This window comes from Bufo gargarizans, chromosome 6, assembly GCF_014858855.1.
Source record: "Bufo gargarizans isolate SCDJY-AF-19 chromosome 6, ASM1485885v1, whole genome shotgun sequence".
In the NCBI taxonomy this organism is placed as follows: domain Eukaryota; kingdom Metazoa; phylum Chordata; class Amphibia; order Anura; family Bufonidae; genus Bufo; species Bufo gargarizans.
In genome coordinates, this window is record NC_058085.1 from 41029453 (window position 1) to 41051652 (window position 22200).

General features: G+C 44.6%; 1 protein-coding gene across 1 annotated transcript in view; it reads right to left on the reverse strand.

Moving 5' to 3' along the window:
- LOC122939848 (zinc finger protein 585A-like) overlaps positions 1–21977 on the reverse strand; it is a 126032-nt gene extending 104055 nt beyond the window's left edge. The window contains exons 1-4 of the mRNA XM_044296035.1: positions 21922–21977; positions 21748–21842; positions 20054–20156; positions 7963–9637 (exon numbers count right to left, since the gene is read on the reverse strand). Coding sequence (XP_044151970.1) covers positions 7963–9637; positions 20054–20156; positions 21748–21842; positions 21922–21952 — 1904 coding nt within the window. The 5' untranslated portion in view covers positions 21953–21977. The remainder of the gene's footprint in view (positions 1–7962; positions 9638–20053; positions 20157–21747; positions 21843–21921) is intronic.
- Positions 21978–22200: the final 223 nt, after the last annotated feature.

Here is a 22200-nt window from a genome sequence, read left to right on the forward strand (position 1 = left end):
GACTTGTCACCTGTCTGCCCACCATAATTCCTTCTTGTTGGTCAACCGTCATGCTCATCATGTCATGGGGGAGCCGGGAGGTACTGGAGGGAGTCGAGGGACTCATGATGGCTCACTGCGGAGCATGCAGCTAGTGGCACTGGCAGGCGCAGGCATGAAGGACTGAGTGGGCCTGGGCCAAGACATATAACTGGGGTAATAGGCAGAAGTGAAGTGACCGGAGCCCGTCCGGCAGCTGTGATATAGGGTCAACTCTCTTCTCTCCGCAGGGGGTGGGTGGGGGTCAGTTGGAGTTGGACGGAGTGTGGGTTCTTCTCTGACAGACTTTCCCGCCACTCGCTGCTGTAGTATGTATGTACTGCGCTGCTCTAGTCTCAGCCTGGGGGCATCACCTGATTCCGACGTTAGATGTAGGTCGGTGGGCGGAGTCGGAGACAGCACATTCCGAGCAAGCAGGAGGAGCCGCTGGAAGATATAGATAATGATGGGGGAGGGCAGCGGCGACGCAGAATCTGTTTTAAAGCTATGACGTCACTAAATATACCGCGGTATTAGGAAATGGCGATATCGCCAAATCGCAGTTTTTTTAATACCGCGGTATATCGAAGAACCGGTATAACGCCCAACCCTATTCCACACTATCAAATGCTTTAGCAGCATCGAGGGAGAGAACCGCCTTATCTTCCACCTCCCCTGTTGTGGCCTGCAGGTTTAGGAAGAGTCTTCTCAGGTTGATCGCCGTGGACTTTGTGGGCATAAAGCCAGACTGATCTGGGTGCACTACTATCCCCACTACCCGGGATAGTCTTATCGCTAAGGCTTTTGCTAGTATCTTTATATCAGATGTGAGTAGAGAGATGGGGCAGTAAGGCTCAGGTAATGTATGGTCTTTATCTGGCTTGGGCAGCACCACAATGGTAGCTTCATACATAGAAGAAGGTAAACTTCCCGTTGCTAGGGCCTGGTCAAATTCCTCCTGGTCAATTCCTCCACCGTAAGGGGAGACTCCAGCCCCTCTCTCTCCTCAGCCGACAAAGTAGGCAACTTCACTCCACCCCCCCCCCCCTCCCCCAAGTAAGCCTCCAGATCCCTGTCAGAATACGTAGCTCTGCTTTCGTACAGTGAGCTATAAAATCCCTTAAACAACTTAAGAATTTCATGAGGATCGCTCACCATTCTACCTTCCGAATTCCTGAGGGTTGACACATAAGTGAACCCTTGTTGGGCCTTGGCTATCATTGCTAACATGTGACCCGCCTTTTCCCCCTCCTCAAAGTACTGTTGTTTCAATAAGAGCCTCTTAGTGTTGGCCTGCTCCAAAACATGCGTATTAAGTGCCTCCTGTGCCGCTTTCCAGGCTCTCAAGGCTAACTCAGAGGGATTTTTAATATACACAGCTTCTGCACTAAATACTTGTTTCTGCAATTCCAGACCTAGCGCCCGCGTGCGCGTTTTGACTACACTTATACCTTTGCTAAGTACACCCCTCAGAAATGCTTTCATTGAGTCCCAGACTGTATTCACAGAAGCTGACCCCACATTGAATGGATGGTACTCATCTATCTGCTTTATGATCTGGCCAAGGTCAATGACTCTAAGCCAGAAAGGATTCAGGCGCCACAAGTTGAGGCGCCTCACTCCTGTACCCCCCAGATTCAAAGAAATCTGCAGCAGCGAGTGATCAGACAAGATTATACAGTGGAATTTCACCTCTCCTACCAGACATGCAGCTTTTGTGTTACCTAATGCCAGGTCTATTCTGAACAGAGAGGAGTATGTAGCAGATGTACAGGAATATTCCTTTAATACCATGTTTTTCAGCCTCCAAATATCAGACAAGCCCAGTTCAGTAATTAGCCTGCCAAAAGCAGTTATGGTACATAAGGGAAGTGGAGCCCTCACCAGATGCTTGTCAACAGCTAAATCAGAATGCCCATTTATTTTTAAGTGGTCCTAATCATTTCTCCAAGCACTCGGCCACCTCTGGTAACTAAAAGCAAGGCGCTGTTTTTTTGTTTTGTTTTTTCTCCCTGTAAAAAGGAGTATTTGATGGAATAAAGCCAGTGACCACCAAAAAAACAACCCCCCCCCCCCCACACACACACACACACACACACACACACACACACACACACACACACACACACACACACACACACACACACACACACACACACACACACACACACATATTAGTGGTCACTAAAGGATTAAGAATGAAGATTGCTTCTTTTATATGTGAGAATTTTGATGTCTAACTATGATTTTTTTTCTTTAACCACCTCAGCCCCCCTAGCTTAAACCCCCTTAATGACCAGAACACTTTTTACACTTCTGCACTACACTGCACTACACTACTTTCACCGTTTATTGCTCGGTCATGCAACTTACCACCCAAATGAATTTTACCTCCTTTCTTCTCACTAAGGGTACTTTCACACTTGCGTTTTTCTTTTCCGGCATAGAGTTCCGTCACAGGGGCTCTATACCGGAAAAGAACTGATCAGTTTTATCCCTATGCATTCTGAATGGAGAGTAATCCGTTCAGTTTGCATCAGGATGTCTTCAGTTCAGTCGTTTTGACTGATCAGGCAAAAGAGAAAACCGCAGCATGCTACGGTTTTCTCTCCGGCCAAAAGAACTGAATACATGCCTGAACGCCGGATCCGGCATTTTTTCCCATAGGAAAGTATTAGCGCCGGATCCGGCATTCAGAATACCGGAATGCCGGATCCGTCGTTCCGGCATGCGCATGCGCAGATCGGCAAAAATATGAAAAAATGTACAAGACGGATCCGTCTGTCCGCATGACAAGCGGAGAGACGGATCCGTCCTTGCAATGCATTTGTGAGACGGATCCGCATCCGGATCCGTCTCACAAATGCTTTCAGTCAGCGGCAGATCGGCGGATCCGGCGGCCAGTTCCGACGACGAAACTGCCCGCCGGATCACACTGCCGCAAGTGTGAAAGTAGCCTTATAGAGCTTTCATTTGGTGGTATTTCATTGCTGCTGACATTTTTACTTTTTTGTTATTAATCGAAATTTAACAAAATGTTTGCAAAAAAAACAACATTTTTCACTTTCAAATGCAAAATTTTTCAAAAAAATAACGACATCTATATATAAATTCTCTAAATTTATTGCTCTACATGTCTTTGATAAAAAAAAATGGTTTGGGTAATAAAAAATGGTTTGGGTAAAAAAAAATGGTTTGGGTAAAAGTTATAGTGTTTACAAACTATGGTACAAAAATGTGAATTTCCGCTTTTTGAAGCAGCTCTGACTTTCTGAGCACCTGTCATGTTTCCTGAGGTTCTACAATGCCCAGACAGTAGAAAACCCCCACAAATGACCCCATTTCAGAAAGTAGACACCCTAACGTATTCGCTGATAGGCATAGTGAGTTCATAGAACTTTTTATTTTTTGTCACAAGTTAGCGGAAAATAATGATTATTTTTCTCCTTACAAAGTCTCATATTCCACTAACTTGTGACAAAAAAATAAAAACTTCAATAAACTCACTATGCCCATCATGAAATACCTTGGGGAGTCTTCTTTCCAAAATGGGGTCACTTGTGGGGTAGTTATACTGCCCTGGTATTTTAGGGGCCCAAATGCGTGCAAAGTAGTTTGAAATCAAAATCTGTAAAAAATGGCCTGTGAAATCCGAAAGGTGCTCTTTGGAATGTGGGCCCCTTTGCGCATCTAGGCTGCAAAAAAGTGTCACACATGTAGTATCGCCGTACTCAGGAAAAGTAGGGCAATGTGTTTTGGGGTGTCATTTTACATATACCCATGCTGGGTGAGATAAATATCTTGGTCAAATAAAAAATAAAAAAAATTGGGAAATGTTGTCTTTTGCCGAGATATTTATCTCACCCAGCATGGGAATATGTAAAATGACACCCCAAAACACATTCCCCATCTTCTCCCGAGTACGGCGATACCACATGTGTGACACTTTTTTGCAGCCTAGGTGGGTAAAGGGGCCCAAATTCCTTTTAGGAGGGCATTTTTAGACATTTGGATCCCAGACTTCTTCTCACGCTTTAGGGCCCCTAAAATGCCAGGGCAGTATAAATACCCCACATGTGACCCCATTTTGGAAAGAAGACACCCCAAGGTATTCCATGAGGGGCATGGCGAGTTCATAGAATTTTTTTTTTTTGCCGCAAGTTAGCGGAAATTGTTTTTTTTTTGTTTTTTCTCACAAAGTCTCCCTTTCCGCTAACTTGGGACAAAAATTTCAATCTTTCATGGACTCAATATGCCCCTTAGCGAATACCTTGGGGTGTCTTCTTTCCAAAATGGGGTCATTTGTGGGGTGTTTGTACTGCCCTGGCATTTGAGGGTCTCCGCAATCATTACATGTATGGCCAGCATTTGGAGTTTCTGCTATTCTCCTTATATTGAGCATACAGGTAATGAGATTATTTTTTTTTCGTTAAGCCTCTGGGCTGAAAGAAAAAATGAACGGCACAGATTTCTTCATTCGCATCGATCATTGCGGGGATTTGTTTTATTTTTTTATATGCAATGTGTTTGCCAAAGTATATGAACACCGTCGCCCCCTCAGCTCATATGCCTCGGCAAACGTATCTTTTACTGCAGAGGAGAAATCTAGTCTTGCAGCGCCGCATACACCGACTTTTGTGTAATCTGACAGCAGCGCAATGTTTCTGTCAGAATGCACATCAGTGCTGCAGCTAGTCGATTGGTTGGTCCACCTGGAAGGTAAAAATAACAAAACAAAAAAGAAAAAACCAGGCCGCAACGAAATAAATTTATTAACTTTATAATAACATTTGAACAGAACATATAAACTTTATTTAACTTTTTGAACAGAACGTTAACTTTTTTGCTTACTGGTGATTTATTTATTTATTTTTTTACCTTTTATAGGACAAACCTCTCTTTCCCCATGGGACAATGTGCAAAGCGCAAATCGCCCAAAGATGTGGCGAAGTACATTATGCACTTTGTCCCAGGTGAAAGGAGAGGTTTGCAGCAGCTCTGTGTGAATGGGCCCTAATAGTCCTGTGTGCCTGTCCTGTGAGATGCAATCCCTATGCTAAGTGTACCTGTGTGTGGTACTTCCGGAAACACTCCCCAAAGCATAGGGCAGTCAGGACAGAAATAGCGGGTGTCACGCCTTATTCCACTCCTGCTACAGACACAACATCTTTTTCGGGGTGACTGTTGAGGTACCAGCAACGACATTGGGGAAATGTCGCTCGTGTAGACGGCTCACTACACTGGTGGATGGGGCCACGGAACCTCCTGGATACAGGAGGTTCTCGATGATCTCTTCCTGAAATTTGAGGAAGGATCCTGTTCTCCCAGCCTTACTGTAGAGATCAAAACTATTATATACAGCCAATTGAATTAAATATACAGACACCTTCTTATACCAGCGTCTGGTACGTTTGTATACTAAATAAGGAGCCAACATCTGGTCTTTGAAGTCCACCCCTCCCATGAGCGAATTACAGTTGTGGACACAGAGGGACTTTTCAATGACACTGGTTGCTCGTTCAATTTATATTGTTGTGTCTGCGTGAATGGAGGAGAGCATGTAAACGTCACGCTTGTCTCTCCATTTCACAGCGAGCAGTTCATCGTTACACAAGGCAGCTCTCTCTCCCCCCTTGCAAGACGGGTGGTAACGAGCCGTTGGGGGAAGCCCCTGCGACTAGGTCGCGCGGTGCCACAGCAGCCAATCTGTTCTAGAAACAAATGCCTGAAGAGGGCCACACTTGTGTAGAAATTGTCCACATAAAGATGGTACCCCTTGCCAAATAAGGGTGACACCAAGTCCCAGACTGTCTTCCCACTGCTCCCCAGGTAGTCAGGGCAACCGACCAGCTCCAGGGTCTGATCTTTACCCTCATAGATCCGAAATTTGTGGGTATAGCCTGTGGCCCTTTCACAGAGCCTATACAATTTGACCCCATACCGGGCGCGCTTGCTTGGGATGTATTGTTTGAAGCCAAGGCGCCCGGTAAAATGTATAAGGGACTCGTCTACGCAGATGTTTTGCTCAGGGGTATACAAATCTGCAAATTTGTTGTTGAAGTGGTCTATGAGGGGCCGAATTTTTGGAGCCGGTCAAAAGCTGGGTGGCCTCTGGGACGGGTGGTGGTGTTGTCGCTAAAGTGCAGGAAACGCAGGATGGCCTCAAATCGTGCCCTGGACATGGCAGCAGAGAACATGGGCATGTGATGAATTGGGTTCGTGGACTAATATGACCACAATTCATGCTTTTTGGTTAGACCCATGTTGAGGAGAAGGCCCAGAACATTTTTTAATTCGGAAACTAGGACGGGTTTCCACCGGAAAGGCTGGGCATAATAGCTTCCCGGGTTGGCGGCTATAAATTGAGTGGCATACCAATTTGTTTCTGCCACGACTATGTCCAAGAGCTCCGCAGTCAAGAACAGCTCAAAAAATCCCAGTGCCGAACCGATCTGAGCTGTCTCAACCAAAACTCCAGACTGGGCGGTGAAAGGGGGAACTAATGGTGCGGCTGAAGTTGGGGACTGCCAATCAGGGTTTGCCAGCAACTCAGGGACTCTAGGGGGTTTACGGGCCTGTCTGTGCGGTGGCTGCGACGGGGTAACTATTGCACGTGCCACAGTACCAGCTTTAACTGCCCTTCTGGTGCTCACCACTTCACCATGTTGTACGGCAGTGCTGGTACTAGGTCCAGGGTGGTCTGCGTTGCTGGTGTATACCTCACCAACTAATCCGACAGCGCCAGCCCCACTCTGCTGCCCTTGAAGCGGATCATGCGCAACCTGTGGTGTAGCAACATGGGGCCGGGTACACCTGTTGGTATCAGGGACCTCAATCTCCTCGTCCGAACTTTGGGTAAGACTGCCACTGCCTTCTACAGGTTCATATTCTGACCCGCTGGATTCGTCAGATGAGGGTTCCCATTCCTCATCTGACTGGGTCATAAGCCTGTAGGCCTCTTCAGAAGAATACCCCTTGTTTGACATTTGGACTACTAAATTTAGGGGGTGTTCCCTGAGACTACCCAAGAAAAAAAGCAAGCCTGTCTTACAAATGGGAGGCTAGCGAAGTACCGGAGGCCGCTGCGATTGATAAAAAATATCAAAACTGATTTTTTTTTTATCGCCGCAGCGCTTGGAAAGTGATTGTGCAGTGATCAAAAAAAAATAAAAAATGTTGTCACTGCGGCGGGGCGGGCGTGGGTGAACGCACGTGTGGGCGACCGATCAGGCCCGATTGGGCAAACACTGTGTTTTGGGTGGAGGGCGAGCTAAGGTGACATTAATACTATTATAGATCTGACTGTGATCAGTTTTGATCACTTACAGATACTGTAACAGTACAAATGCTGATTAGCGATATGCTAATCAGCGAATCAGTGACTGCGGTGCGGTGGGCTGGGCGCTAAACTATTGCTAACTACCTAACCAAGGGGCCTAAACTATCCTAAAACCTATCAGTCAATACCATTGAAAAAAAAAAAAAAAGTGGCAGTTTACACTGATCACTTTTTTCCCTTTCACTAGGTGATTGACAGGGGCGATCAAGGGGTTAATTTGGGTGATCTGGGGGCTAAGTGTGATGTTTGGTGTACTCACTGTGAACTGTGCTCCTCTGCTGAGACCAACCGACGAAAAGGACCATCAGAGGAGCAGAGAAGCCATTTAACACCTTATATTTATAAATATAAAGTGTTAACTGGCTTGTGATTCGTTTTTTTTTAATCATCAGCCTGCCAGCGATGATCATTGGCTGTCAGGCTGATGATGTAACCCCCCCCCCTCAAACTTTTGCCGGCCCGCGATGGGCATGTGCGGGCCGGCTGTGAGCGTCGTCTCGCGAGATGACGCGTATATGCGTGACTCTGCCTGAGACTGCCGCCTCCGGACCGCGATCCTGCGTTAGGCGGTTAAACATTACCCACATTCTGAACATGAATATGACTTCTCCCCTGTGTGAGTTCTCTGATGTTTAACAAGATCTGATTTTGTCTTAAAACATTTCCCACATTCTGAACATGAAAATGGCTTCTCCCCTGTGTGAGTTCTCTGATGTTTAACAAGATCTGATTTTGTCTTAAAACATTTCTCACATTCTGAACATGAAAATGGCTTCTCCCCTGTGTGAATTCTCTGATGTATAACAAGATGTGCTGTTTGTTTAAAACATTTCCCACAGTCTGAACATGAAAATGGCTTCTGCCATGTGTGAGTTCTCTGATGTTTAACAAGCTCTGATTTTGTCTTAAAACATTTCCCACATTCTGAACATGAATATGGGTTCTCCCCTGTGTGAGTTCTCTGATGTTTAACAAGATCTGATTTTGTCTTAAAACATTTCTCACATTCTGAACATGAAAATGGCTTCTCCCCTGTGTGAATTCTCTGATGTATAACAAGATGTGCTTTTTGTTTAAAACATTTCCCACAGTCTGAACATGAAAATGGCTTCTCCCCTGTGTGAGTTCTTTGATGTTTAACAAGATCTGATTTTGTCTTAAAACACTTCCCACATTCTGAACATGAAAACGGCGTCTCCCCTGTGTGATTTCTCTGATGTGTAACAAGATCTGATTTATTCTTAAAACATTTCCCACATTCTGAACATGAAAATGGCTTCTCCCCTGTGTGATTTCTCTGATGTATAACAAGATGTGCTTTAAGATTAAAACATTTCCCACATTCTGAACATAAAAACGGCTTCTCCCCTGTGTGAATTCTCTGATGTTTAACAAGATGTGGTTTATGATTAAAACATTTCCCACATTCTGAACATGAATATGGCTTCACCCCTGTGTGAATTCTCTGATGTGTAACAAGATATGGTTTATGATTAAAACATTTCCCACATTCTGAACATGAATATGGCTTCACCCCTGTGTGAATTCTCTGATGTATAACAAGATCTGATTTATTCTTAAAAAATTTCCCACATTCTGAACATGAAAATGGCTTCTCCCCTGTGTGAGTTCTCTGATGTTTAACAAGATCTGATTTATTCTTAAAACATTTCCCATATTCTGAATATGAAAATGGCTTCTCCCCTGTGTGAGTTCTCTGATGTCTAACAAGATCTGATTTATTCTTAAAACATTTCCCACATTCTGAACATGAAAATGGCTTCTCCCCTGTGTGAGTTCTCTGATGTTTAACAAGATCTGATTTTGTCTTAAAACATTTCCCACATTCTGAACATGAAAATGGCTTCTCCCCTGTGTGATTTCTCTGATGTATAACAAGATGTGCTGTTTGTTTAAAACATTTCCCACATTCTGAACATGAAAATGGCTTCTCCCCTGTGTGAGTTCTCTGATGTTTAACAAGATCTGATTTATTCTTAAAACATTTCCCACATTCTGAACATGAAAATGGCTTCCCTCTTACATGAACTGTTTGATGTTTAGCACCTCTTCTATGACTTTTATTCTGTGTTACAGTCTGTGATGAATCAGAAGATCGGACGTGTTTAAAAGAATCAAATGATGCATTGTGACTGTGATTGGATGAGGGTATATCTTGCATATTGGCATGCTCTTCAAATGTATCTCGGGTGATACCACAATCATCTACTTCAAAATCTGAAGATACCAGATGTTTCTCTGAGTTCCTGGTACAGTCATCTGCCGAGAATAAAACACATTTTATTATTGATGAATAATATACCATAAAATTATATTGAAATTTTTTTACATTTCGATATAAAAAAGTTCAAGTATGAATTGACTAAAACAGTGGTGTCCAAACAGATCACAATCTAATAGTAGACCAAGGGGCATAGCTAGAAATGGTTGGCCCCCACCTTGAGCAACTTGCATGCAACCCCCACCCAGTCATTTATAAATAAAACATTTCCTAGCGCTACACAAGAGGCGCTGAATGCCCTCTTAGTGCCCCACACAATAGTCATCTCCCCTCAGTGTCCCTTTTACAGTGAAATTCCTCCTTAGTGCCCTCTTCACAGTACTGATGCTGCCTGCGTGCCCCACTGAGTAGAATGTCCACACAGTAGTTATGTCCCCTTTGTGTCCCCCTGCAGTAGTTTTGCCCCTTAGTGCACCTCCTGCAGTAGTGTTGTCCCTTAGTGTCCTCTTTACATCAGTGAAGCTCCTATACTATGAATAAAATTAATAAAAGTAATACCGAGCACATCATGCACTTCCCAGCAGCAGACATGATGACGTCATCTCTCCTGCTGAGCTGAGGAGAGTGCACAGGCCGGGGATTATCTCAGGTCTGTGCGCTCTCCCTCTAAGGCCAGCAGGGACAATGACATCACTGTATCACAGCTGCTGCTGGGCAGAGTGCAGGCCGCAGAATGAGACCTGGGGCTAAAATGGATGACGGATACAGCAGCTGGATTCGGAGGAAGAGAGGAGAGTAGAATGGCCAGTAGGAAGCACAGGAAACTGTCACTGACCATTGGGGAGCTGCTCAACATGTTCTTTTCCTTGAGATATAATTACTATTGATAATATGCAGAGTTAGTCATCTGGGTCAGGGTATCTTGGGGTCTTTATTCACAGGCAGGTAAGAAATATCTGGTGTTCAGTGGTGAGACTTTTTTGTATGATCTCTTAAGGCTACATTCACACAACAGCGGAAAAAAAAGCCACATTCAGTTTTTCATGGCCATTTATCAACCATTTTTACTTCTCTTTCTTGGTCATCTGGACGTTTTGCATCCATTTTCAACGGCCATTATTTGCGGACGAATTAGATTATATTTATTTGCTTTTTTTTTCAATTAAATTACCAATCCCTGTAGTATACATCATGTCCCCCATAGTGGCCCCAGTTAGATATAATGTTCCCAAGGGTGCTCCCCATCAGTAATAATTAATAAGGTTAATAATGTGCAGGGTTTTCGAAAACAGGTGGGTCGCGGCGTGATGACGTGAACACAGCACGTCTCGCTCTCCCTCGCCGGCCTCCTCCCTCCAAGCTCCCGGCACATCCGATCAGCTGAACAGCTGATGCCGCGCAGCTGACGCCGAAGCGCCGATGTACTGAGCGGCGTCTCTGCGCTGGACGTGGGTTGGCTCCTGGATCGCTTTACCTGCCGCTCGTGGGTGCCTGGTTGCTGGACGCTCTGCACGGGACCCTCCGCTGCTCTCCTCCTGCTGTCGGTCCTCTCTCCTGCTCTGTGTTTGACTTCGGCTGCCTCGCTGTTCCAGGGACCTCCTCTCTCCTTCCCTCGCCGGCTGGCTGGCTCGTCTCTCGTCCTCTCCCTGCCTCTGGATCCGTTGGCTTTGCTGCTCTGCCTGCTGCTTCTCCTCTGCTGTCTCCCTGCAATTTGGACTGCCTGTCACTCTTGGACACGTGAGAACACAGCCCTTGTTGACTTTACCTTTTTATATAGTGCTGGTTTCTGTGTTTGCTGGGAGGACGTATTTTTGCCCAGACTTTTCCTGTTTTCTTTTTGTGGGGTTAGGTAGGGGGGGATAGAGGGGTGGGGGAGGAAGAGAGGAATAGGAGAGGAGGAGAGGAAGGGGTTAAAAGGGGGAAAATAAGGCGAGAAAGAAGCTATAAGGAGATATAAAGGAGAGTATAAGTTGGAAAAAGGAAAGAAAGGGTGAGGTGCGGAGAGTTGGGGGTGGGGGAAAGGGGAGAAAAAAAAAAAAATAAAAATAAAAAAAAGGGGAACATAAAGAAATTTAAAAATTAATAAAAAAGGGAGAAAACGAAGGGGAAAAAAGGGAAGAGAATGGCCCCAAAGCGACGATCAGTGGACTCCTCGGCAACTAAATTGGGGTCTAAAACACCAGAAAACAAGATCGATAAGTTTTTGAAATCACCCTTCCTTAATGAAAAAAATTCAGCTAAAACTAAACTCTCTGCTAACGTGAAGAAAAATGCTAAAACGCCCCAGTTTGAGGAACCCTCTGAGGACGGATCAATGGAGGCAGATCAGGAGGCGGTAGAGGAGGGTCTCCCTGTACAAACGCGAACAGAATATGATCCATCTGTTTTGGATAAGATCCTTTGCGCCGTGGAAAACAACGGCTCTCTGGTGCAGGGGATGTCCACTCAATTGGGCTCAGTGCAGAGCGACATCTCTTTAATTAGAGAAGACTTAGTAAAGATCCGTGACCGAGTCCTCAATGTGGAAAAAAACTGTTGTTTCACTGCAAACCGATATAGCCACCTTAAAATCTCAAACTCTGCTTCTCGCCTCAGAAAATCAAGTGCTACAACACAAGCTAGAGGATCTTGAGAATAAGTCAAGGCGGAACAATGTCCGTATAATTGGTTTCCCAGAAGGGGCTGAGGGCCGGCAGCTAGAGGAGCAACTCAAAGATGTGGTCATGCACAATCTAGGTAGCGATAATTTTTCTTCTATGTTCCAAATAGAAAGAGCCCACCGAATACCAGGAGGTATTTAGCAGAGAAAGCAAATCATAGAGTATTCTTTAAGGGGCTTAAATATTTTTCGAAGTCCGGACGCCCTGGTAAGCTCTTAGCAAGAATAATCACACAACAAGATAGGAAAAATCAATCTATCACTTCAATCCGTAACTTAGAGGGGGAAACTATAACAAATCCAGAGGGGATTAGGGATACCTTTCTACAATATTTTGCTCAGATATACAGACCCCCTCCCGGTACGACATCCGAACTGGCGATGCGGTTCTTGGAGAGGATTCCACTTTCTACTTTGAATGAAGCTCAAATAGAATTTTTGGAAGAGGAGTTGTCTCTCTCTGAGCTGAAGGAGGCTCTGGGGTCTATCTCGGGGAGCTCATCGCCAGGACTGGATGGCCTTCCATATGAAGTTTATCGTAAGTATGGTGAGACGCTCCTCCCCCAGTTACTTGAGGTGTTTTCCCAAGCGATACAGGGAGGGGGTTTACCATGCTCCATGATGGAGGCTCTTATTGTTTTAATTCCGAAAAAGGATAAAGACCCGGCAGAATTGAGCTCCTATAGACCAATTTCCTTATTAAATACCGATGTTAAGCTATTATCAAAAATTTTGGCTAGGAGGCTCTCGCGGGTTATATCCACTATTATCCACTCAGATCAAAATGGTTTTATGCCAAAAAGGGGCACCCATCATAACCTACATAGGCTATTTATGAATATTCAGTCCCCGGGGAGCGGCGCCCGCTCCATCCTGTCGTTGGATGCTACTAAAGCCTTCGACAGGGTGGAGTGGACCTTTCTCTGGGAGGTGATGAAAAAAATGGGCTTTGGCCCAAGATTCTTGGCGATGGTACAGCTCCTATATAACTCCCCAGCTGCTAGGATAAGGATCAATGATATGACAACAGAGAGCTTTATATTAGGAAGAGGTACCCGTCAGGGCTGTCCTCTCTCCCCCCTGCTATTCAATATTTACATTGAACCCTTAGCGGCTAGTATTAGGCAGGATCCGAGGGTGGCTGGTTTTGGCACAATGGGGAATTATGATCGAGTATCACTTTATGCAGACGACATTTTGATTTTTATGCATCAAACAGACACTACTCTTCCTCGTATAATGGACCTGGTTGGTCTGTTTTCCGGTCCTTCCGGTCTGGAGATCAACTGGGAGAAGACCGTCCTTCTCCCTATAGACGAACTGCAGGGCGAACGGTATAACCAGCTAACGATCTCAGATTCAATAAAGTACCTGGGGATAACAGTTTCTGCCAAACCACAGGAATATCTACAACTCAATCTGCTTCCTCTGTTGATAAAGCTGAGGGCTAAAATTAAGATATGGCAAAAAATCCTGTCAGCGAGAGCGGACAGAATTTCATTAATAAAAATGGTAGTGCTGCCACAGGTTCTTTATATCTTGCGCAATTAGTCTGTATGGATTGTAGATAAGTACTTCAGATTGATAGAGCGGATGCTTAACGATCTAATATGGGGGAGGAAGCGTGTGAGATTGAAGGTACTCTATTTTTCTATGCCCTATAATCGGGGAGGTCTTAACCTCCCCTATTTTAGGGGCTATTTTGTGGCCTCTCAACTCTGCTTGTTTAATGAGTGGGAAAATAGCCAGTTCTGCAGTAAGGTGGTGAAAGATTCAGGCTTTGCAGATTTTTTTTACAGTACTTGAGTCTGACTATTTATCAAATGCACTAAATGGGTATACACTTTTCTGCAGAATGGCTACAAAGTCTTGGCGAAATATAAGGAACTGGTGTGGAGCTGGGGCATCACTTATTTGCACTCCATTATGGCATTATGGCACAAAAGTTTTTTTCTGATGTTTTTTCACCAGGACAGAGAGCCTGGTCATCTTTGCTTTCAGAGACGGGCTCTCCAAACTGAGAGAATATAGGGGAAAGTTTAAAATTGGTTTCGCATAATTTTAACCACACTGTTGTACAATTTAATATTTTGCACAAAATATATGTGACACCTATATGGTTATATAGGAGAGGACTTAGAACCTCCTCTGACTGCCCACGCTGTGGTGAATCCGAGGCAGATCATTTACATCTGTTCTGGGACTGCCCAAAGGTGAGCAGGTACTGGAGATCGGTTCAAACCAATCTGGCTCGTAAACTCAACATTGCTGTTCCTTTTACTCCCAGGATATGGGTCCTGGGAGACTTATCGGAGGTCAACTACCAACCTATAAACGGTCGACTGTTGATTAAGGTGATGTTTCTGGCTAGGCTTCTCATCTCTAGAGCATGGTTTTGCTCCTCCGCTCCAGACTGTAATAATTGGCTGGGTTTGGTTGAGAAGGTGAAAAGCTACGAGAAGATCTTGTACAAACAACGAGGATCCTACTTAAAGTGGAATAAACTGTGGAAAGACTGGGACACGATTAACTAATTAGGAGTTTTTTTTGTTTTTGTTTTGTTTTTTGGTCTGCAAGGTGGGGGGGGAGGGGGGATGGCGGGGGGGCTTTGGGGAAGATCCAATTAGTCCGGCTTCTTTTTGTACGCAATGTATTAGTGCAGAATGTGAAGTCATAATGGAGCATTGGAGTATCTCTAGAAATGTTGGGGGTTGGCAGGACTCACCGGCATCAGATATCGGTTAATTTTTGACCTATCTAAAATATTGAGTAATACTCGGGTGAGGGTTCAGGGCTCGGGATCTTGGGGGGGTCCGGGCATCGGGTGCGACCCGGGATGCGGCTTTTCCTGTTGGACATGAGTTTCAACTACGGGCAGTGATCGGACACAGGTGTGGTTTGGGTCCCACCATCTGTCTTTTCTTAATGAACTGGAGTCGGTGATGGGCTCTGCTCTCTTAATGAGATTGCTGAGCGACATTTGACTCGAGTCCTCTTTCCACGAGACACCGTGGTAAACCCATGCGACTTATGCTTAAACAGGGCATCAACATTTAACCTAACTATACGGGGATGAGGCAGTAAATCCTGTGAGTGGGCTTTATACCACTGTGATAGAAGACTGCTGGACCCCCCTCTGTTTTGCTTCGGTTCTACGGAAGTGTGCGATCAAAGATCGCTGTGAGCCTGCCCCGCACGGTGTATGTGAGCACCAGAGGATTCGCCACACGGGTGTTGATCCTGTCGGTGGTGCCTACTTATGTTTGAGGGAGGCCGTATGAGGTGCGTGTTCGCTGCTTGGCGGGCCGCGGGCCTCTGTTCCCTCCCCGTACAGAGATAATAATATTAAATAAGATGTCTTTCTCTATCTGCATTGTTAAAGCTCTTGATGTCGGGTGGGCCCTGCTTTCTTCCCAGGTAGTGAGACCTCTATTTGATTTAGTTAATATGCATATAATTATGGGTACCTGCATGAAATTATATTTAACCATGGTTAAAAAACTAGAACTGACGGACTTTTGGATTTTATAGTACTGTAAATGGAATATTGGTATGTATTTTTTGTATGATAATTAAAAAATAAAAGTTTATAAAAAAATAATAATAATAATGTGCAGGGTTTTGTTTTTATGGGAAAAAAAGAAAATCCTCCTCTCATCCACTTGCACGCGCAGAGACAGTCGTGCTTCATTTGGTGCTAAAGGACCTACACTCTCAATGGGATGATGTCACCATGCGCTCCTAAGCAATAATGCTTGGAGAGCATGGTGATGTCATCACGTTGGTAGCACAGGTCCTTCATCACCAAGAGAGACTGCCCTGTGTGTGCAAGCGGATAAGGCAATTTATTTTTATTTTAACCCCTAAAAGGCCATTTTCCACTAGTGTACCTATTTTAAACAGCCATTACATGGATGCACTCCTGTCTAAATGACCATTAAAGACACCCCGATTAATTTAAATGGGGTCCATCTGACAGTGAGAACGATCACAAATAGGACATGGCCCATTTTACAAAACCACAATTGACTGACCTAAAAAAAAAAAAAAAAAAAATGGCCATGTGAATAGTTCCATTGAGTTTAATTCATTCTAAAAACAGCTGTGTGCCATTTTTCACTGTTGTGTGAATGTAGCCTTATCCTGCAGCCTTTCCCGATTACACAACTACATATAGCGCCAAAGAATAATCCTGTGACCCGAACATCATCACTGCAGCTAGGACACTGTGCACACTGCGGTCTCTCCAAATCTCAGGCCTGTCACTGTCAAGTACACAAACTGCACGGCCCACACCATGACATCTTCCTTTTTCATGCATTTATATTAAAGGGGTTGTCTCAATGGGGGCATTTTGCTAGGATATGCAACTATTGTCTGGTAAACGGAGCCCCGAAAGTGGTGGAGAATGCACTGTGCTTGAGCAGCCGCCCTCCTTTCATTTGTAAGGAGCCGACAAAAATAGCCGACCCTGGCTTGGCAATTTCAGTCAGGCCCATAGAAATAAATGGGAACAGTGGCGGGTCATGCACAGTGCGCTCCTATTTACTTTTATGGGGACAGCGCTTGATGGTGGCCGGACCAGAGTCCTCCAGCCACCACTTTGGCCCGCTCGGTTCTCGATTAAGGTGCGGATCCCAGCGGTTGGTCCTGCACCTATAAGACCCAAATGTCTCAGATCAGACAACTGCTTTAAGTGCTTGTGATTCATATATACAAAGATTATGAAAAGTATATCACTAGAGAGGAACCAATTTCTTGAAATTTATTTCAGGTGTAATTCTGAAGAATCAGTCAGAAGAGAGAACAAATACATTCGACCAAATTCGAACCTGCTCCCATTGGCCTGTCACATAATCTGTGTATGACTCTCTGGCAGATCTACTCACTGGCATCAGCTGGAGGAGTGCGATAATGCCACCTGCCACACTGAATACCCTGCACTGGCGGCTGGACAAGACAGTACACATATCAAACTGGGTCAGTTCCAGCCACTGTTCCAATCTCCCTCCAGAAGTCCATGGAGTCAGGGGACAGGCTATGTGCTTTTGCTGATATGCATCAGGTTGTCACAGCACGTAAAAAACTTCCATCACATTAAGAAAACGAAATTGGCTGCTGCTGCTGTGCCTTCTGAGACTTATTCTAGGGGTAGCACCACCAGAGATGGCAGGAGGTCTCTGACTCAGCGAGGTTGGTGATGGGACTCCTGGACAGAAATGCAGGTGACAGGCATCAGTAAAACATTTTCCCCTTTTTTCTTTGATTGCAATGATCTAAAAGTATGGCTATCCAGTAATCACTTTGATTGATGTTAACTATATGCTTGCTAGCATGTAGTCAACCAAGCATGCAGTTTGTCATGCTCACCAGCATGCCTGAGGACCCAGTTCTTTAAGACCCCTATGCAATGGTTGGTCATGGCCAATGTCATTGTCGTCATGATCATCAGCATATCTGTCATACCGAGCACCAACCTCCTTCCTTAGCTGTGCCTAGGAAAACTCCATGTCTCCTGTACCACAAACTTCTCCTCCTTCACTTCCTTCTTTATGCGACTTCGTCTGTCCAGGTTCCTATCAGTTACAGGATCCCCAGCAAGCTGTGGAAGTTGTTGTTCTTCCTCTAGTCCTTGTTGCATCAGCGTGAGCATTTGTTCAAATATAAATATCAGGATGATGCCATGTTAATGCTTGTCCCTAACTCTGGTGGTCTCTTCGAAAGGGTTGAGTAAGCTACACATGGCCCTGATGAGCTGCCACTGCCTGCGCTCAAAATAACATATGCTCTGCTGTGGTGGTCTCATGCATCATGTAAATCATTAATCTCTTTACGCTGCTCATAGCAACGCTTCAGCATATGTAAGGTGGAATTCAAATGGTACAAAGTCAGACCATTTTGTCACTTCACGTTCAGAAGGGCCTTTTTAGCCACATAAGAATGGCTGGACAGTCCCCTGGATATGACCAACACCTTTTGCAAGCCATGTTTTTTAATGAAATTGGTGCACCATAAATTTATGATGTGTGCCATGCAGGGAACATGTGCTATTTCCACCAAATGATTTGCAGCCACAATGTTCCTGCCATTGTCACCAACTGCGTTGTCTAGTTGTAGACAGAGGAGAGAAATCCAGCAGGAAACTTGCTGCAGATTACCAACTGATCTATGTAGCTTCTCTCGCCCAAGCTCATTAGCTTTAAGACAACATGGCAATGTTTCAGTTTGCACAACAAAAATGAGGTAGAAGAAGCGGAAGCTCTGTTTTTGTTTGGGCTAGGAGGATGTCCATTGAGGAGGACGTGGATAAGCCCCTGCTGTAGGGTACCAGATAATCAGCAATTTCAAGCTGCAGCATGGTGGCCAAGACCATACAGCAGTTTAAGACGACCGGTTCCACTCTCACACTAGCTCATTCTGGTCACTGGAAGTTCAACATGGCACTTCATGGCAAAGAAATCTCTGAGGATCTGAAAAAAAGAATTCTTGCTCTAAAGATGGCATAGGCTATAAAATGATTGCCAACACCTTGAAACTGAGCTGCAGCACATTGGCCAAGACCATACACTGGTTTAAGAAGACAGGTTCCACTCAGAACAGGCCTCGCCATGGTCAACCAAAGAAGCTGAGTGCACATGCTCAGCTCCATATCCAGAGGTTGTCTTTTCAAAATAGACGTATGTGGTTATAGAGGAGTGGAGGAGGTTTCAAGTGGCAACCTGTGAAGCTCTAGTGAACTTCATGCCCAATAGAGTTAAGGCCCTGCTGGAAAATAATTGTGGCCACACAAAATATTGACACTTTGGGCACAATTTGGCAATTCTCACGTTTGTTGCCAGCGGATTAGACATTAGCTGTGTGTTGAGTTATTTCGAGGGCACGCCAAATTTACACCGTTATACAAGCTGTACACTGACTACTTTACATTGTATCAAAGTGTCAGGTCTTCAGGGTTGTCCCATGAAAAGATAGAATAAACTATTTACAAAAATGTGAGGGGTGGACTGACTTTCGTGAGATACTGTAGGTACTAGCAGCAGATCTTGATGATTTGCTTGCCCAAAAGCATTCAGCATGGCAGAACATTCCTTAGACAATCATTAGTAACCTCATTGGTAGGATGCCAAGGCGTGTAAGTGAATGTATTTATGCACTTGGCTCTCATACTCAATACTGAATAAAGCGAGATGTTTTGCATATTTTGTTTCCGTTTTTTATCATTAAAGGGGTTCTCCAAGATTTTCCTCAGCATAGGTCATCAATATGAGATCATCAGAAGTCGGTCCCTGCACCCCCACCAATCAGCTGTCTGAGGAAGCCTCAGTGCTCACTGGAGGTCCAGTTAATAAAAAGCTTCCTCACAGCTTACCAAGCACAGCGCCATCTGTTGAATAGTAGCTGTGCTTGGCATTGCAGCTCAGACCCATTCACTCGAATAGGAGTATTCTGTGCCTAGGCCATATGACCGATGAACGTCACATTGCATGGCCAGGAAGAGGTCTAAGAGCGCGCAGAGCACTGTGTCCTCTCCATACATCTGAACAACAAGGCTGCCGATCTGATATTAATGACCTCTCCTGAGGAAGGACTATATACATCATATACATACTGTATATCACCTATAACGCTGTCACATTTCCATCCATATTTATTAGAATTTTAGCTGAATCAGTGAATATAACGCTGAAAAAACAGACAGAAGACAGAACCTAAAAATGTAACATAAAACTGTATCATCCAGTGAAGGAGTAGAATCTGTGAGTCTTCTCTGCTTTACTTAGTGGTCACTACTCACCTGGGCAGTTATCTGTAGGAATGTCCTCTGTACTCTGCTCATCACCCCTCACATATGTCTCTGTAGGATTAATATTGTTGAGATCTTCACCCGGATTCACAAGCTGTGAAAGAAATATTGTAGAAGTCATCAGACGGTTGGAGAAGTCGTGTAGAAGGTTTTATATGACCTGAAAAGACAACCAAAAATGACCGGACAGCAGGCGTTATCTGACCCAAATATCTGCAGGTCTCCTGTATAAGGCCCCTTTCACACGGGTGATAATTCTGCGCGGGTACAATGTGTAACGCATTGCACCTGCACTGAATCCGGACCCATTCACTTCAATGAGGCTGTTCAGATAAATGGTGATTTTCACGCATCACTTGTGCGTTTTAGTGAAAAATCGCTGCATGTTCTATATTCTGCGTTTTTCACGCAACTCAGGCCCTATAGAAATGAATGGGGATGCGCGAAAATCGCAAGCAACAGCGGATGCAATGGGATTTTCACGCATAGTTGCTATGGAGACGAGGGATGAGTTACCTGGGACCCCATTTACTTTATTATTTTCCATTATAACATAATTATAATGGAAAATAATAGCATTCTTTAATTCAGAATGCCAAGTAAAAGGTGCTCACGTCAGCACAGGTCCTGCTGAATGAAGATAGAAGAACCTTCTATCTTAATTCAGCAGGACCTGCGTTGACATCACCGCGCTCACCACGTCACCGAAAGTCCCTTTCCAGCCAGGTCCTGCAAGAAGAAGAAGAAGAAGAAGAAGAAAGAAGACGAGCCCGGCTGCGCAATCAAGTGGATGAGGAGAGTTACTTTTTTTAATTTTAATCCTACAATAGATCTTTTACTTAGCATTCTGAATTAAAGAATGCTATTATTTTCCATTATAACCATGTTATGATGGAAAATAATAAAATATACAGAACACCGATCCCAAACCCGAACTTCAGTAAAGAAGTCTGGGTTCGGGTCTGGGTACCACAGTCAGTTTATCACCCGCGTGCAAAACGCATTGCACCTGTGCGATAAAAACTGAACATCAGCCAATGACTGGAAGCAGGTGACCATGCCTATGCTGGCGAGGAAGCAAACAAAATTTACTGGAAGATGGACACACAGGAGCTGGCACACATAACCGGAGCTAAGGGTATCAGGTACGTATGACTCTTTCCATAGTAGAGGCTGCGGACAAATGAGAAAAGTTACTTATTCCTGAACAAACCCTTTAATACTGTCTTCCTATTCTGTCTACCAGTTTTGAGATGACTGATAGGCATGAAGATACTGTACCTAGTATAAGGGACAGGGGAGAACACAGGACAGGGGAGAACACAGGAGAGGTGAGAACTGATTATCTATCACCACTAGAACACCGTGCTTACTAGTGATTATAGTATAAAGGACACAGTAGATTAACTAGAGTTCTAAGGGCCCCAGGGCAAACTGTTGTGCTACTCTTGTGCAACCACAAAACATCTGCAGCAGTTCACAGAGGAGGCCATCTTAAAAGTCTGTACAGGCAGAAAATTGTGAGAAGATCCAGACAACATGTAATGTCTATGGTCAGCTGTAATCCTGCCATCTCCACCTTTCTCATTATACAAGGATAAATCATATAATACTGGTGGATAAAACAAGACTGAAAACAAGATCTTCACAGCCTTCTACAGATCATAGGGAACATTTTATGAGACCTTATCATCCTGTGGGACATTGTGATCTTCTTCTGAACCATCCTGTGGAAGAAGAGGACTGGTATATCTCTCCGGTGTTGTTCTCTCTTCCTTAACTGTAGGAAACACATCCAGTGACTTAATTCATTCCTTACATAAAGATAATGAGAGGATGCCTTTAGTCATGTCTATTACCTGGTGGTGTGAGGGGCCGGTGATCCTCCATCAGAATGTCCTTGTACTGATCTGTGTGTCCTTCTAAATACTCCCACTCCTCCATGGAGAAATAGACGGTGACATCCTGACACCTTATAGGAACCTGACAACACAATGATACAGTCATCACCCAGATCCCTTCATAACGTTCCTGTATAATGTCCCAGCATTCCCAGTAGTGTCACCTCTCCAGTCAGCAGCTCAATCATCTTGTTGGTGAGTTCTAGGATCTTCTCTTTATTGATTTCCTCGTGTATC